We start from the raw sequence: 18313 nt of genomic DNA, 5'->3' as shown, positions 1-18313 counted from the left end.
CCCATGCCAAACGATGCTGCCAAACAATCTCTACTGTACTGGTTAAGACCCGTGAGGCATATTTATTTACACCAGTCCAGCTCCTATTAGACAATCGGAAATAACTTAGGACTCTCTTGACATAAAGAACAGTGGTATTCCACAGTCAAGGCTATGGTTTCTCCATTGCATTTCAGCACTTTGACCTTGCCTTTAAACTCCCAAATTCCCCGCTTATATAATGTCAAGAAGATGCCTCTCTCTATCGGCAGTCTTATGGATCTGACTAAGATTGACGGCGGAAAAGTTCAGAGTTCACCACACTGGCAGAGCTAAAAACAGACCAGTGGAGGTTGGGGCTCTTCAGCAACACCGTCTCTCTCTATGTCTCTCGCTCTCTCTCTCTCTCCCTGGCAGTAAGATGATACTGTTTCAATTAGGCTCCAGTGCCACACAAAGGAGCCCAAGCATTGGGCAATCAGTGGCACTTCTGACACCAAAGACCTGATAGCTCATTTCTTTTTTTAGCGTCAGGCTAAGACTCGAAAGAGTTCTTTTTTGTCTTGAATGAAAAAAAAAAAACAGTAATAAAGCAATAAACGTGTCCAGCGCACTGTTGCTACGGCGTATTTTCTCATCAGTGCAAAGAAAACCATCATCCAAAAAACAGGGATTTCACTCATCCGGACTTTCAGTAGCAGCAAACGTCTGATAAATTAGATCATGAAAACATAAATAAATGTGTTTAGCATCTCTGACACCCCCAACCCCCTCTACTCCCCCCACCTGCTGAAAAGACAACCTGCTCTGTCCCTCATAAAAAAATACAAAACTGTAGTTAATCATAAATAAAAAAAACAAATGGATATATACAAAGTCAAAACATAAAATATGATACACTTGGACGTCTTGCATAAAGCTCAGGGTGAAAGTGCATCATGGTTTGGAGTCCCCCCCCCCCCAACAACCCCCCACCCCTCCTTCTCCTTATTGAGGTGAAGTCTATTTATGAGGCCACTAGATTCTTGGCAAGAAATGTGTCACCGTCATGGCGGGTGACACTCGGTTTCCTCTTTTTGTTTTGCCGTTCTTGCTCAGGCCGATGTACATCCTCGGGTAGGCCACCGACTCGTAGGCGTTGTAGTTGTTGGCAAGGAGCTTCTCTCTGAACTTACACTCGTTGTTGTAGTGCAACTGGAACAGAAGGAGATGAGGGATTATTTGAAATGTCAATTGTTTGACGGCTCTGAGACAAAACAAAGACGCCGGGCCCTTTTTTTTGGGTGGGGGGGGGATTTGCACTCTGTATTGTTCGTCTTGATGACTATCAAACAATTGCTCTATTTTCAGTTATGATTGTAGGGCTATTGTAGTCATTTTATTCAGTGACATGCACACAAAAAATGTGACTGTAATGTGATGAAGACAATAATGTGAGTAAGGCGGGACCCAGGACACCATTATGTTTGTGCCATTATGCCCTTAGTGGGAGTTAATGTAATTGCAGTAACATATCATGAGCTTGGAATTTTTCATCAAAACTCAGTTACGCACATATTCATGATCTCTAAATGTTACTTTATGCTTGTGTGGAAGCACCTTTTGGGGTTTAATATTTAAAAAGATAGAAAGTACATTACAGTTTTGCCAGCTGGGATGTCAAAACTTTGATGCTCAACATCTCAGAACTGCACTCCACCCAGAACCTTATAATTCCAAGCTCACAATATTTCTTCTTTTGTGTGACATTTTAGCAGCTTTCCTCTCAGACATTTTGTCTCAGCATTGTCATATAGCCCAAAAAAGGGCATAAGTGCAGAACATTACAATGCCTGCAGTTATGCCCTTTTTGGCCAAAACTTAATTTCCTTTTAAGTGTGATTTTACTGGTGTGTGGATACACCTTCATCACATTTCTTTAAGTGTGATTTTCTTTACAGCTTCTTTAACTCAACTTGAAATCACAAATGGAACAAAAAGTAGCCTACAGCGAAATGTACAAAATTAACAATAACATTTAAATGAAACAATGATGCATTTGGGTTTAACTTCTGGGCCATAGCTCTGCGTATCTTCAGTAAAAAGTTGGCGTGTGTGTGTGTGTGTGTGTGTGTGTGTGTGTGTGTATAGAGGTGGGTGGTCTCTTCAGGGCCAGTTTGCTGAGGGAAGAACAGTAGGTGTATGTGGTGGCTGGCAATGCTTGGAATGACATGCTCAGTCTGAATGATGAAAACCCATGCCATAGAGTCTCTCTCTCTCTCTCTCTCTCTCTCTCTCTCTCTCTCTCTCTCTCTCTCTCTCTCTCTCTATCTGTCTCTCTCTCTCACACACACACACACACACACACACACACACACACACACATTGCACGTGGCATGTAATCAACCATACTGCATAGAAAGGAGCGCTATTACCTAAATGTCTATGCCTATTATTATTATTATTAGAATTATTTTATATACTTATACTTTAATTTATATACTACCATTCCCTAAACTTCTATTTTAAACTTTTTATACACAATTTTAACATTTCTTTGTGTTTTGTCATGTATGTGACCTATGTGAGCGATCAACCAAGATGAATTCCTTGTACGTACAAACTTGGCCAGACAAACTGATTCTGATTCTGATGTGTGTGTGTGTGTGCGTGTGTGTAGTGAGGGTGAGGCAGGGAAATGGACAGTAAATCACGGCGTCTGGACACTCACAGATCCATACAGCTTCCCTCGGCGGTTCATGGCCACGAAGCGTCCGCTGCGAACGCCCAGCAGAGTCACCACCCCTCTCTCCACCGGAGAGATCTGGAGAAGACCTGCAGGGAAACAAACCGCACGCACATAAACAAATCCTGTCGCTGGCAGGCTGCTCTGATGGGGAGACGCCCCCCTGCTTAACACAGAAATCAACCCAGCATAGTTCACTATCCACACGTTTATGTGTCATCCCAAACAGTGAGCTGGCTGTTCACCAGCTCATCAAAACGCCAGTAACTCATGAGCTTGGAATTGTATGGTTCTTTCGGACTTTTTGAGTTATCCACATATCCATGATCTTTGAATGTTACTTCATGCATGTTTTTTTTTTTTTTTTTACTTTTGGGGTTAAATATTTAAAAAGATAGAAAGTACATAGCAGTTTTGCCAGCTTTTACCAGTTTTGTCAAATCTCTGATGCTCAATATCACAGAACTGCACTCCATCCAGACAGAACCTGATGGTTCTGCCTGACGCCTATGGGGCGTTCATGGGGTTTGGCAAGGTGTGGTACTCTCTGTATCTTAGCCTAAGTGAGTGCAAATTTGATCTTGTAGTTTTTATCATTATAATGGAGAGCAAAGATCAAGCAAAAATCCCCAGAAATCTATTTGGAAGCCAAATCTAAAAAAAAAGTCACATCAAGGGAGCATTCAAGACAAATGTTCCCTCTAAGCTGATAGTTTTCTGACTTACATCTAATCACATTTATCAAAAAATTCAATCTCGTCAGGCCATATGTCTGATAATTAATCACACTGACCAAATAATAATATCTTGTCAGAAATGTATAGGATATAGGCAGGTTTTTGGATGTTTCAGGAGGTAAATGATATTAGATGCAGGGATAGTTAGGGTTTAGTGGACTGACTCCCCTGCTGATGCTCAATTTCTCACTTGGCCTTGGCTAAGCCGGTGGGTTACAGCAGCCTATGTGCATGTTTTGTTCCTGATATCATTTTGAAATGTTTTACGGCAGCTTGAATTCTTCAAAGAGATTCTGTGTAATGTATCTCCCTGAATTTTATGCTGTGTCTCAAAATAGTGCAGAGGGAACACAAAACAAGCTTTAAGTTCCCAAGCAGGCTGTCAATACCGCAGCACGGCTTTTTGTCACTTAATAGGACTACAGTTCAGAAAACATGGATGGGAGGGATTAGATTTGACATGTTAGGTAAATAAATGTTTGTTATTCTTCGTGTCTGCAAATGTCAGGCGGTGTATGACTTTGTCTGGGTCGGGCTGGTGGGGTTAATCTGCCTTAACAGATGGGTCTATGTGCTGTGTCCTAACTTTAGGAGCTGGCTGGCCGCTGGCCTGGATCACAGCGAGCTCTGGTTACACAGAGAGCGGAAAGCACCTACACCTCTGCTCAACGGCACTACGGCAGGGCTCCAGATGTTGGCACTAACACTGGATCAATATCTGCAACCCGTTCACTGTTACATGTACACCATCTGTTTCAGTGATTTGAGTGAAACCAAATGGCTTGGATAAGGCAGAGAGATGGCAGCAGGTAGTGACACATTTTGATTAGAAAGTGTCTCCTATTTTGTCATTGATTGAAAATGTATTTTTAAATATTCCTGGGTAAAATCAACACATTGCCAATTGACAATTTAGCCCATGAAGCCTCTTATGTCCACCTACAACTCATAAAGCTCATGAAGAAAAACAAACTTAAACAGTTCAATTACTTTATAATTATATATTAAATTATACAAAAAGCCAGACATACACTGTTAAGGAACTGTTAATTGGAGTATGGGTCATAACTGCACAGCAAATAAATGTGTCAGAAGTGGAGAAATAGCCTGAAGGATCCACTGCATGTATCTATTAACTAATTGCTCCAACTTACTGTAACGATTTTCGTTGTGCACTCCCGTTATTCTGCCGTCCGGTAACACCTGAATATGAAAGCCGATGCCCACGTTGCAATAGAGGCGCCGCAGCCTTTTAATGCCCAGGAGGTAGTCGCTGTCCCGGCTGATCTCCCCCCGCTTCTCCCCCGGGATCCGGGCCAGGGACCGGGAGTAGAGGGCCTCCCAGCGTTCCGCCGTCCCGTTCAGGCCGGGGGCGCATCCCGCCAGTCCCGTCACCAAGCCCAGGATCAGGACGGTCCGCAGGGCCGCCAGAGAGCCCATCCCGGGTCTGGCTCTGAAAACAGCCTCCCGGTGCCGGCCTTTCCAATGAACCGAGAAGAAGAAGAAGAAACGCAGCGATAGAAAAGAGCGTGTGGAAGTTGCGCTCATTCCCAGACCGAGAGGCGCACTGGCTTCAGCGTTGGAGCGACATTGATCTGCATGGACGCGCTGCAGCCATGCCTCTATATTTATACCTGCAGGGACATTACATCACAGCTCCACACTTCTAAATCTACAAACTACATTTTCACATTCAAGTGCACCAAAAAGGGCTGGGAAGTTATTGAAATCAAATAATAGCCGTCTTATCTCACAGCAAAGTCAGGAGTTTGTAGAGAATAAACGAATAAAGACGTTGTAATAATAAAAAAAGGTTCTTTGTGTAAGGCCTTCATTATCAGCAGTGGAATATCATAATTTATGTATGGGAGGATGTAAAATAGGAAATGGCCAAGTTAACAGACCGTGGTGTCGAGACAGGAGACAGTTCTATAAATGAACAATAACAGGAAAAAACAAAGGTCCAATTCAACCAAATGAAAAAAAGCACCAACTTAAGACTTGTAGAGAGAAAAGGGAAATAATGTCCCGGGTTCTTATAGAAAACAATGGCAAGACTAAATAGAGGGTTAGCAGCATGATAAGTAGATGCTGTCATTGTTGACCAAGGCCTGACACACTGGTTTTTTACTGTAATACTGAAACACATCATGTTGATAAAATTTGGGATTCTCCTTAATGTGGCAAGAGTGGAGTCCATGTATAATAGTGTGTGGGTTTATACTGAAATAACTAAGCTTGGGATGATAGTTTTTTTTTTTTTTTAATAAAGTCTGGTTATTGTCTACAGGAAAGTTTTTGTGTTTCTCAAAAGCCAATCCTGTAACTAAAATTTCCCAAAGTCCCCATAAAATAAATAAGCATTATTCTTGCCTGTTCACAGATTTTTCTGAATTGTAAAAGTGAAGGACTGTCTCATTCGTTCACAATCTAAATGGAAATGGAATTGGACAGTACAACATTTTTGAAGCCATTTTCACCTATGTGTAATAGCCATGTAGTGATGTAGTGGAGAGTAAACACACCAAAGCCCAGTTTACCACCTTTTTCGACTAACAGAAATCTTAATGATGTAAATCAGTATACATATACTATGTAGCACCAAACTGATGAAAGTTATATGAAGATAGTTTTTTTAAGGGGGGAAAAAAGCATTAACACTTTTTTGAAATTATTACTGACTTTTGCCTGTAATGGTTGTTCATGATGACCACCAACTGGAGGTCATAGTTTACCCTCCTTTTTATTTACCACTAGATCACTGCTAATATCCCTGCTAATACTATGTTAAGCATTGAGGGTTTACCCTCTCTGCCTAGTGTCCCATTATTTATCTCTATGTTCAGTCATTGAAGGTCTTCCCTCTCTGTCAACACAGAGACAGAATCCTTTGATCTCTGGGGTGGCTCGGTCTTGCTCCTCATTCACCACGCATGAAACGTTTTCTCACGTTCACGTTCGGCTGATCCTCAATGTACAACAACATTGGCTCTTTGTATGCTGCAAATTGGCACCATGAATGCAGTCAGATCTTAGAGACGACCCTAAAGTGTTGAAGCCCCGGGTCGACGACCACCAGACCTCCAAGATGGCTGACGGACCACCGAACCTCCAGGACCCAGAATTGCTGACGGACCAAAAGACTTCAAGGATGGCTAATGGCCGCTGAACCACCGGACCTCCAGGACCGGTTAAGGACTACCAGACCTTCAGGACAGCTGATGGACCATTGAACCACTGGACATTCAGGATAACTGATGGACCAATGGACCTCCAGAACAGCCAATGGTTCACCAGACCTCCAGGATGGCCAACGGACAACCAGGCCTCCAGGACAGTTTAAGGACTACTGGACCTCCAGGACAGCTGATTGACGACCACTGGACATCCAGAATGACTAATAGATCACCACACCTCCAGGAAATAGGACAGCTGATGAACCACTGGTCCATTGGATCTCCAAGGCAACTAATGGACCGCCAGACCTCCAGGATGGCTGACAGACCACTGAACCTCCAGAACAACGGACGGCCCACGGGACCACTGCACCTCCAAAATCCAGGATGGCTGATGATCTATCGGGCCTCCAGGATGGCTAATGGATCACTGGACCTCCAGGACCAAGGAAGACTGATGGACCACTGACTCTCCAGGACAGCTGATGGATCACTGGACCTCCAGGTCAGCAACCACTGGACCTTCACGGTGGCTGATGGACCACCAGACCTTCGGCACAGCTGATAGAGCACTGGACCTCCAGGATGGCCTGGTATGATCAAAAAGCTAGATAGAACCATCACCATGGTGCTCAGCCATGATATGTACATATACCTGTATGTGTTTGTGTTTGCATTATCAGTTCCATCCTGCAAATTTTATCTGGAAACTCTCAAGTCGGTGTGTTTTCCCTATTGGCACCAGTGTCATCAGTGTCAGAATGTTAATGGATATGAAGATCTGGAGATGTTTGTGGGCTGTATAGACGAGCAGGTCCTCTGCTGTCGCTCTCCATGGTTCTGTAATATCCTTTTCTCACAAGATGTTGAAATTAGGTTGAAATGTTTCTCTCACATCATCTGGAGATTTGTGAGTGATGTACGTCTTTAGGTTTTTTTTGTGTTGTACTGAAGCCAATGTGTTTTTAGGTCACATGTATGCAATGAATTATGTTGAGAGGTTTTAGATTTCATTGCTTGGGTGACAGCTGCTATTGAAGACTTATGTCTCAATATTCAACACAGCAATAGTGAAATATTAATTCATTCAATCACTGATTCATTTGAAAATCTTGGACATTGTAACTATTGGAAAACTATTGGTACTTGTATTGTTTTAATCCTTTAGACCCAATGGTGTTCTGTCCTTTTATCTTGTTGTTGCAAGCCTCAAATATTTTTTTTCCAACCAAAAAAGACAACCTTAATTCAATTACCACTGCAAGCTAGTTGGGTTTAATACAGTCTTCTGTCTAACCAGCTAGCATAATGGAAAAATGATTCCTAAACACACAGAACATTTTCAAATATCAGCCAGGATTCACGTCATAAAAGTCTGTGCATTGTGACAAAGGTGTCCTACCTGTTAGTGAATGTGTATATCAAGTATCATGTATATCCAAGCAAAGGAGGTGGGATATTTCCTCTGATATTGTTGGCACAGTGAAGTTGGATGCTGGCCAGCTTGAAAGCTGTCACTGAACTGCTGCCAGATTGAGTTTGCTAAGTGACTTGTAGCAATACATTTGTCTATGTTACATAATTTTAGCTTGAAAATGGATGAATTTATAAGTAAAAACAGATAATTCCTGGTACAGGGCTTTTATTGTCATCTAAGGTCTTTACAAAGTCTTACATAGAGGAATTTGATATCTAGTCATATGTTTTTCAAAGTAGCAAAACTTGTAATTGACTTTTCTGTAATTTATTTATTTATTTTAACATATTAGAGGAAAGTATGACAACAAAAACAACAATTACAGGTAAAATCTCAGTTTGTTATTATGGGATTCTTCTGTGCTCTACGGTTTCAGTTTATAGTGATATGCTTCAACTGAGGCATTGAAAACCAAATCAGTGTTTATTCTGGTGGTGAAAAAGTAAATAATCATTTTGATGTAGGTTGAAAGAACACTGTGTATTTGTTTTGGTCATGAAGGCCTACATTTTATGTCCTTCCCCTGATTGTCAGCACTAAAAACCATTAAGTTCAACAGAGCTGATGTGCTTACTGCCTGTAGACCACCTGCTGAGAGCACTGAGCAGTCCTGCCATAAGACGGAGAATGGCCAAATTAAATTCACATTCACACAGGGCAATGGGCACCACTGTGTGGGGAGGGAGCTGACTAGCTGCCTCTAGGGGGCAGTGTCTACATGTGAACGCTCCTGTAATGCAGTCTGTCACCTGCTATGATCAGAAGACCAATGCTTGAAACTTTTTCAACACCCCCTTCACCATCTCTCTCAGGTCACCAGCAGTACTGTAATAAGCGTCTTATTCTTTGACTGATATGGGTTTTTGAAGACCAATATTTTTGTACTGAAGCTGCTGATAGGCAATATTTTGTGCAGATTTTCAATATCTTTAAATTTTACCATTTTCATACCCCAAAATTAAAAGTATTCAGTGTTTCCCCTAGAATTTTATTCCTGTCAGGATAGAAATCCCTCTGAAACAGCATTTAGATCACCATGGGACACTAAAACTCTCCACTGAAACCCAGAATAATACTACTAATAATCAATACATAAATCAGCAAACTGATCGGTCTAAATGTAGTCTAGTGTCACATCATTATGCGATGGCTTTAACAGAAGCAGCCCAGCCAGCTGAGTGTTGGTTGACAAATCCAAAACTCACAAACTCTGTTCTGCTCAAACAGACACTCTACATATCAGAAAGGAGCAAGTGCAAACATGATCCAGTGTGGGAATTATCAGCCTATTTTTATACATATATAAAACATAAAATAACATGTAAAACAAAACAATTGGTGTGGATGGTGAAGCCTGTGATCACTTGCCAAAAAAGTCAGAGATCTAAAATGTTTGCCTTAGGTTATAGTAAATTTCACATGAGGCCATTGAACCACGTTTTGACATAGAAAATCAGACCCGACTTACTGATGTTGACATGAAAGGGATCCTCTGGGTTTCCCTTTCTGAAAGATGGGCTCACGGTGACAGAGTTATTATATAATTCATGTCAAAATGCTCTCCAAGGAATTCTTATCCTTGCACCCCATCAGCCCAGCGGATATCGCAGATGAATGCAGGTTCTATTGCCCGGCTGATAAATCTTAGTAGGGCAAATCGTTCAGCAGGATATCATGGAGGGAGATAGGGGGGTTTTGTCCTGACTATAGGCCTGTAGGAAGAGATTCAGAAGATAAATGCTGCTAAATGAAATAGACAGGCGGGGAGAGGGGCCTCAAAAGGCCATAACTCCTCTGCATTCCTGTTGAGTAATATTAGAGTTTTGCATTCATAACAAGCCATAGCAAGGTGTTACACTTTGTATGACACAGTTTCTGCTTTCAGGAGGGCCTGCCTTGTTTATCGACTCTGCGGCTTTTGGTCGGTGTTTCAAAAAAAGCCCAAAAGTCTCAGGCGGCATCGCTTCCCAGGCCCCCCTTGGGAGGAGCTATTGTCCGGGCCAGGAAGCCTCCCCAGCCCGCAGGTATAGAATGACAAGGCTTTATATGCAGCTACCTATAGATGGGAGCTAGGGAAGGCCAACCCTGCAAAACGGAACATCCAAAAGGAGAGTCCGAATGCGGCTTGCGATGAATTTTACATCGGCGGTCGTCTTTCTGGTTTCTGCTCGGCCGTGTTGCAGCAACAGGTGCAGCACTTTAACAAATGAGCGGCAGCAAAGAGTGAGGGATAATGTAGCATGTAGGGACAGTGTGTGTGTGTGTGTGTGTGTGTGTGTGGGTGGGGGTGGGGTGGGCTGGGGGGGGCTGGGGGCTGCGGTTAGTCCTAGGACTATATGTGGAATCATGTAATAAAACTACTTAAAGGTATCGAGAGACCTTTGAATGACCCTTACTTTCGGTCATTCATACTGTATTGACAGTACCATAGCTGTTATTATACAGTAGTGTAGGAATTAAAGTATCTAAATTAGATCTTATAATTTGTGAAGGAAGGGTTTAAAATAGCATTAGTCTTTTATTGTGGAGGACAAATCAGGAAGGACATTCTGCCCAGGTTTAACTTTTGCCATGAGTGACATTTTTGTTTTTTTGGTAAAAACAAAAGCTCCTCTTTAGTGTTTCAGTCGACGCCACTTTCAAAGCACTGTGGCCGGAGGAACAGAGAAGCAATGAAAGCCAAAGCGACAGAGCCTTCATCCACTCATCTAAAAAAAAGTCTCAATTCTACAATTGTGACCTTGGGAAAATATTAAAAAGTAGATTTCTGAGTTTAGAACTTTGTTCACTTTGGGAGTATAAGGTTCCATGTGGCCTTTTGGACAGAAAATGGTATCACATGGAGACTGAAGTTAACGTTTTGAAGAAAAAGTGCAATTTCAATAGGTTTGTAAATTAGTTTTGCTGTGTGGGATGTCAAAACTTCTCATTTTGAATATCTCAACATGGAAGCTCATAATTCCAAGATGACAAAATGTAGTTTGAAAGTTAATCTGGAGGAAAATAATAATAAGACACACTACACACGGGTTCAGCTTTCCCAAAGTGTCCAAAGCTTGTGTACACACTTCCATTTACAACTCTACTATAGCACAAAAAAACATGTCTTTTAAAAAAAATTTGTTTTTCTCAAAAAAGGGAGGGAAAAAAATAAGATTCAAGTCCTGTGATCACAAACCTTGGCCATGAAACCTTTGGGAAATTGTTCAGTTGTGTTGGTTGAACAAATGAAAGAAAAGTAGCCACATAGGACAAATTAGCCAGTTGATTCTTTTAGTCAGTACCATTGTGTTTTATGTTTGAACCAGAGGGCAAAGCTGGTGAGTGAGAACTAGGAAACAAATGTAGAAACAGTCTTATCAATAACTTAGAAAAAAACACAGGCACCAAATAAATATTCATATCATTAGTAAATATACAAAGTACTTCTTGTAGTTTACAGACAGTAGGCTATCACATCGTAAGAACGTCACAAAAATACATCTGATCCCACCTCTGAGTTACTTTCCCTTCGCTTTTTAATGTGAATCTGAAAAAAGTGCTTTGCTGTGTAAAGTCCTCTCTTCAACGTCCATTGTCGACTCTCCGCAGTCGACCTGCTCCTCTGTTTGTTAGCACTTCAAAATAACAAAATATTATATTCTGTTTGTCTTTTAAGCTTTTAACAAATGAAAAGCAGTAAAGTCACCGTACATGCATATATATACACATTAATTGTACCACTTTAAAAAGTCACAAGTTTTGATCCAAAATGAAACAGCCACTGTCTGAAGTTTGACGACTGATGGCAAAATGATTGCTTGCATGGAAGTAGAACTCTCTACAAAATAGTATTGAAGTTTTTAGCTATATTCAGACATCTGCTTACAAGATAGTAGCATTCTGAAGAAGTCAGTCATCGGTATCCAGGGAATGAAACGCTTCCTAATGCCAATCTTATTAACAACTTGTCATCTTTGCCACACTGGAGACAATACAAGATTATACAGCTGGGTTGACTTTGGTCATATCAGTGCTTGTGTGTGTGTGTGTGTGTGTGTGTGTGTGTGTGTACATGTATGAGTGTAAAGAGCAAACACACATCACCATCAAAGTGTGATTTCATACTCCTGTCAGTGGAAGACCTAGATTTAATATATGTGCCCCTAAACCTCCTGGGATGGTGTTGCTCAGCTATGTCCTTCTTCCTCTATGTTTTTTTTTCTCTGTGCATCAACAGCAGAAACTTCCGCTAATCCGGAAGGCTCAGATCCAACTGAGTTTCCAGACGGTAGTCTTTCCAGGTCCTCCATTGATTGTTCAATCAAGCTATGTGCCGAGAACAGGGGTCCATGTTAGGGCGAGTCGTAGCCCGCCGCTTTTTCAGTTTCCCCCTCCGACCGTCCGCTCAGTCGTCCGGCCGTCGGCCTCGGCCTTTCCTGGCACGATGCCGGCGTCTTCGGCGCTCGCCGCGGCCGGCGTGGTGGTGCGTGTGGTGGTGCGGACTCTGGCTGTCCCTCAGCCTTCGCACCATCTCATGGTCCTTGTTGCCCAGCACCCGGGGCAGGAAAAGAGAGGCTTTGTCGGTGCTTCGGGTTTTGAACCCTCGCCGCGGCCGGCCTTTGCCGTTGATAGAAACGTACCACTGGCGCTTGGCGCTGGCGCGACGCTTGCCGCTGCCGCCCCCCGGTGGCGAGGGCTGCTCGGTGGAGTGGTGGCGAGACGCGTAGGTGTTGTAGCCCAACTCGTGGATCCGCTCCACGAACTCGCACTCTTTGTTGAACACATCCTGGGAAGAGGAGGAGGAAGAAAAGCGTGAACCACTTTTATCATGCAGCTTGTCGTACGGTCGGTCATGGTTTTTATTCACAGCATAACTTCTCAGTCGACAGGCAAAGACACACTGAGTGTTTCCAGTCAAACACGCTGTCAGTCACACAAGACTCCTATCAGGCACCAAGAAAAGGGAAATCTCCACAAAATGATGCAATTTACACCAGATAAAGATTACAATGAGCTCAATGCAATCAAATCTCCATGCCTTGTTAGTTGAGGCCTTCAGACTGCTGCTTCTGGGCCACTGTCAAAGAGGTGCTAGGTGTTTGGGTGTGGGTGAGTTAACAGATTGATTAGATAGGTGTGGGAGCTGAGATCTGTGCTTACCGAGGCGTACAGCCGTCCTTTATCATTCATGGCCAGATATCTCCCGGAGAAAATCCCTTTTATGGCCACGACACCCACATCCACCGCTGTGATTTCCATGATACCTGCAATACAGAGACAAATGATATTATAGGCTGCAATTATGGGATTCACATGTATGTATTGGATGTTATATGTATGGGAATTATAATAATATGAGTTATTTAGTAGCTCATTTAAATGAGTAGCCCAAAGATTTATTGATGTTCAAAGTTCAAGTGTCCCTTTAACTTTGAAACATAATTCTTTTGGAAATATAGAAATAATAATTAGCGTTCAAGAATTTATAACTTGTTAAAAAAAACAAAACAAACGGAAACATTAAATTAATTTTACTCACGGCTAGAGTGAATAAAATGAATGTCCGATTGGATTTGCCACCTCTTCCTGCTGTATTCAGGATGTGTATTGGCTTTTTTAATCAGTGGTTGATTAGTCAATGGCCTATTCAGCGGTTTGGAAAGGCTCTAATTGTCACTGATTAGATAAATACATCCGTTAGGACAGCGCCTTTGTCCCGCCTGGATGTTAATTCTTGTCTGATACTTCTAATGCAGATTACATGTCGGCGGAGCAGCTTCGCAATGAGATGATTTCACACGCACGCGCGCGCCACACACACACACACACACACTCACACACACACACAGAAAGTCAATACAACTGACGAGCCTCAGTGACTAACTGACCGTGAAACTAAAAAAAAATCCTGTTAGATTGATCAGACGCGTTGACAGAGAAATTATGAATATAGACTGACCTCCAATATGGTTTATGGATATACTGTATATTGCCTATTTTAAGCATATATAAACATATATATTTAAGTATATTTTGAACATCTATTTACCTATAACGGAAGCTAAATGTTATATAATTTGATCCCACGTTCCTACATTTCACAAAATCTTTGAATCAAGAATTTGGCCCCAAAATATTATTCCACTTTTCACTAAGGCTCTGATCCATCACCACAGCACAAAGTTCACCTACAGTCCCATCACACATTTAGCTGCAGGCAAAGTGTTTGGTGTATTTTGATGTATCTCCCCGTGCGTAAAACTGAGTGAATACTCACTGAACGGGTTGTTTTCCTCCAGTGATCCATCTATTTTCCCATTGGTGTGGATTTGTAAGTGATATTTAGTAGCGCAGTAGAGTTTCCTGCGTCTCGGCGCTCCTCCAAGGTGTTCATACACTCCTCCGCGGCCCCCCGCGTCCCTCCGCTGCCGGGGGTCGCAGGCCTGGCCCGGGGCGCAGGGGGCCCGGGAACTAACGGGATCCAGCAGGCTCAGCAACACCAGCAGAGGAATCATCAGCATTGTGGCATGGCCGGGGAGCGACGACTGTGGCGAGAAAATAGAAAATAGCTGCCGGCGCTCGGGGTCCCATTAAAGTGTCGGGGGCCCAACGCTGGAGAGCTCCAGCCCCGCGCACATCCGAGCCGACCGACACCGTGACAGCAGCACCGGGGTTGGATCCGCTCCTCTCCGCTCCTGCTGGAAAACCCTCCTGTGGATCCGACTGAGAGCCTCTGCTCAGACTGAGCGCAGATATAAAAGAAGCTTGCGGTGACAATAGGCTGAACTCCGACCAATTGATACAAAGGAAAGGGGGAGGCAAAAGGTATCAGCCCTGTGTGAAGTGAGAGACTGCGGCGTGGATAAAATTACACAGTGGCTGAGTGCGGAACAGCTCTCTCCTCTGAACTCCTCTTCTGAAATATCCCAAAGAGCAATTAGACATCCCAAATTATACAGGCAGGCTGAGACTGCAGCAGGCAGAGCAACAGGTGAGGGACAGGACTCTTGTTGGATCCTCATAAATCAATAAGTAATCCTGTAAATCTTTTAATAGTTACAACTTTTTTCAGTTTGCATTTAAATTTCATTCCCTTTTGATTAACATTATTTTCTTTAGGCTAAATAATATAAGGCCTAAATGTTCTTTTGCCACTTCTCTCCCTTTGCATGGCTTCATTGGACCATTAGTTCAGGCCCTATATCTCACAAATTTCCCACTGAATGTCAGTGCTCAAGATATTTTATGGAGCATTCTGAAATAACAGAACATTTCTCGCACTCTTGGTTTTGGGTGGTCCTTGTCTACATCAAGTAGAAATATATTTATCCCTGTTTAGCAGGTGCTTGCCAAGCTCACGCAGTAAAACCATCATTACAGACTGAGGTCAATATCAAGTTTCTGTAATTTGTAATTTGCCTTGAATCAGTGCTTCTTGATGGCAGCAAAGTCCTGCATGTGGCACAGAAGCGGAGCATCCACTTCTCCCGGCAGACAGACCGGAGGGGGTGGCAAGCCGCCACTGTAGATTAACTTGTGGGAATCAAACCGTCGACCTCTTGTCTCGGCAGTTAAGGTTTCCGACCCCGCTTTGTCCTCAAGCATTTATACGCTCCTTCTTCCTCCTGAATGGGAAACACTGGCCACCGTCGCTACGGGTAGTTTCTCTGGAAGCTAGATAGGAAAAGACAAATCTGTGGTCTGTCATTGATCCCAGAGGGCTCTCCATGTGTTCTCCGCGCCATACAACCTCTCTCCTATGCGTTATTCTTTATCCTTCACCCAAGCAATGGATTGTCCCAGACTTTTCCCATCCTAATGCCCCGGCTCTGGCTAGGCAGCAGCCGGTGGGCGGAAGAGCAGCAGGCTAAATGACTACTGCCTAAATTGCTTCCATCTTGGTCGCATTATGGTTTGCATTCTGGTAATTAGCACCATCATCTACAAATCTCTCTGCCCTTTGGCGCTGCTCCACTGCTGCTATGAAGGCCTCTGCTGAGAATCCCCAAGAGGAGTCAACGGTTAATTTGTCTTCCCCTCCCATACATCACCCAGCTAGCTGCCTCTGTCACTTTATTTACCCCGGCGATCAGAAAAAGGGGGCTTTTATAATCCTAAATGTGTGCGCATTATGCCTCGAAGACCCCTTGCAAGTCAGACAACACACCAAAACATCAGCCAACCCATGTATATCAGAGGTTGTTCTGGTGGCCATTTCTAAGTGAGACGCTCTTGATGTGGTTAAATGCTGGAAGAGGGTGGAACCTCAGATGTGGTGTGCTGTTTCTCTCAGAAACTATTTTAATTACGCTCCCTCCACACCGCCCACAAAGCATCCCAGCAATAAGCTCGGCAAACGGTCTGAATTTGCGAGGCATATGCACACACACATGCCCCTCTCTTAAAATCAGGATGAATGTGTGTTGTTTTTTTTTTTTTGAAGACTTAATTTTGTAGCTTAAACTTCTGTTATGAAACTGTGCTGAAGCCAAGTCATAGATTTGCATGATGGATCAATTATTTTTACAGCTCATGATTTAGCTGCAGTAAATAAGCAGATTTGAAATGCAGTAGTCATTTAGGCTGACTGACACCTAAAGCCCAATTCTGCCAAGAAGCAGCAACAAGACAGTGAGCAATATTTTTGCTTCAGAACCCTTATGTCAAGATAAATGTTTAGCCAATTTTAGATTATTTACCCAACTCAAATATTTCCAACCATTCCATTTGCCATTATCCACTTGACAAATGAATCCAATCCGAGCCACATGAAGTGCTCCGACACAAAACCCCAAAGCATACATTTTAACTTTCCCTTTTTCTCTCCTTCAGCCATGAATGAAAGCAAGAATTTCAGGGCTCCTTTTTTAATTGACCTCCCCAAAATTCTCCCCCCACCACCACCCAAAAAAAACCCTTTTGGCACAAAGGGGGTTCTTTTCTGCAATAATACAAAGGTTATTAGCCAGGTCCTTTTCTTGGCCCCCCCCTTTTAGTGGAGGAAAAAGGAGGTACCAGTAATCCAGAGCAAATCAAAATGACCTTTGAACCCTTTCTGCTGTACTTTTTCTCATGGCCAGATTTCTTTGGTGAGGCAGTGATCAGAGGGCTGAGCCCGGCCGCTGCCTCTCGTCTCCTGACAAATCGCTGCTGAGCCTCCTTTGTCCCCATGACTTTGATCTCACCTGCTTGTCAGGCGCTTCAGAAAGAAGTCTAGTACAGTTCCAGCACACAGCAAACAAATTGGCAACTATTTTATTCTCCCTCCCTCTTTCTCCCTCTCTTTCAATTCAGTTCAATCCAGTTCAGCCTGCGCTATCGGCATGGAGGTCAGATGAATGGTGTTGCCGAAGCATCTAAATACAACTGAATGAAAATAATAGTTCATAACAATTAACTTGGTTAAAATAAAAAGAAAAAATCAGCTCCATTTGTGTTAGATTCAACGAAACTTTAATGATCCCTGGGTGATATTGGGTTGTTGCAGCAGCAAATACTAATAGAAAGAAAAAATAGGATATAAGTAAGAATACAGACAATGGGGGTTATATAAATAAATTTAACCAACAATTTCAACACTCAGACATATTAAATGTATGAATGAAAATGTGCAAAACAGGCTGGGTCCCAGTATTAACAGGATGAGCAAAACAGCAGCACTAGGATCTGGGTTGCATATAGTGACAGTTTTTTACAATGAGGAAAAAAGAAAAAAAATAGTCTATGAACTCACAGTTGTTTGTTGACTTTTTGGTAGTGCATTGTTGTTGTTGGGAAAAGGGAGCTAATGGTTTTGTCTCCCAGATGTAGGCTATTACCAAGCAGTGGAGCTTTAGTTACTTGCTACTTGTTCTTATTTTTCCATTCTGTCCCTGTCTGAGATGTTGCTCAGCGTGTTTTACAGCAGCTGTTTTGCTACCAGGTTTGTTGTTTCCTTGCTACAAAGCCCCCAACCTCTGTGTTTCCTGAAACACATTTGCACAGGATAATGAAATTTGCTGAAATCACCGGTGCCCCGGATACAATTGTATGAGGTCAAGAATTTATAATTTGTCATTTGACATTGATTTAATGTAAGTAAAACCTTGGTGCCGAAAACGCATTCAACAACTTGAGATTTGAGACTCAAATCCTCTATAGATTTCACTACTGCCTCCAACTGTGTGGAATTTGCGTCACATGGGATTAGTAATTTCTAACTTCACCAAAATACGGTAGGTAATTTGCACTGGAATTA

At 42.7% G+C, this 18313-nt stretch overlaps 2 protein-coding genes across 2 annotated transcripts; both read right to left on the bottom strand.

Annotated features, from left to right (window-relative positions):
• Positions 1–996: 996 nt before the first annotated feature.
• On the bottom strand, positions 997–4989 carry fgf4 (fibroblast growth factor 4). The gene is made up of 3 exons (XM_071912226.2): positions 4596–4989; positions 2690–2793; positions 997–1173 (listed from the first exon to the last, which is right to left on the bottom strand). Exons 1-3 carry the CDS (start codon positions 4987–4989, stop codon positions 997–999), a joined length of 675 nt encoding a protein of 224 aa, XP_071768327.2.
• Positions 4990–11376: 6387 nt separating this feature from the next.
• fgf3 (fibroblast growth factor 3) lies at positions 11377–14777 on the bottom strand. Its single transcript, XM_071912227.2, has 3 exons — positions 14354–14777; positions 13237–13340; positions 11377–12862 (listed from the first exon to the last, which is right to left on the bottom strand). The coding sequence occupies exons 1-3, from the start codon at positions 14595–14597 to the stop codon at positions 12482–12484; spliced, it is 729 nt and encodes a 242-aa protein (XP_071768328.2). The 5' UTR covers positions 14598–14777; the 3' UTR covers positions 11377–12481.
• Between the last annotated feature and the right edge of the window lie 3536 nt (positions 14778–18313).

This window comes from Centroberyx gerrardi, chromosome 1 (genome assembly GCF_048128805.1).
Source record: "Centroberyx gerrardi isolate f3 chromosome 1, fCenGer3.hap1.cur.20231027, whole genome shotgun sequence".
NCBI lineage: Eukaryota > Metazoa > Chordata > Actinopteri > Beryciformes > Berycidae > Centroberyx > Centroberyx gerrardi.
This window is presented reverse-complemented; position numbering and strand designations above follow the sequence as displayed.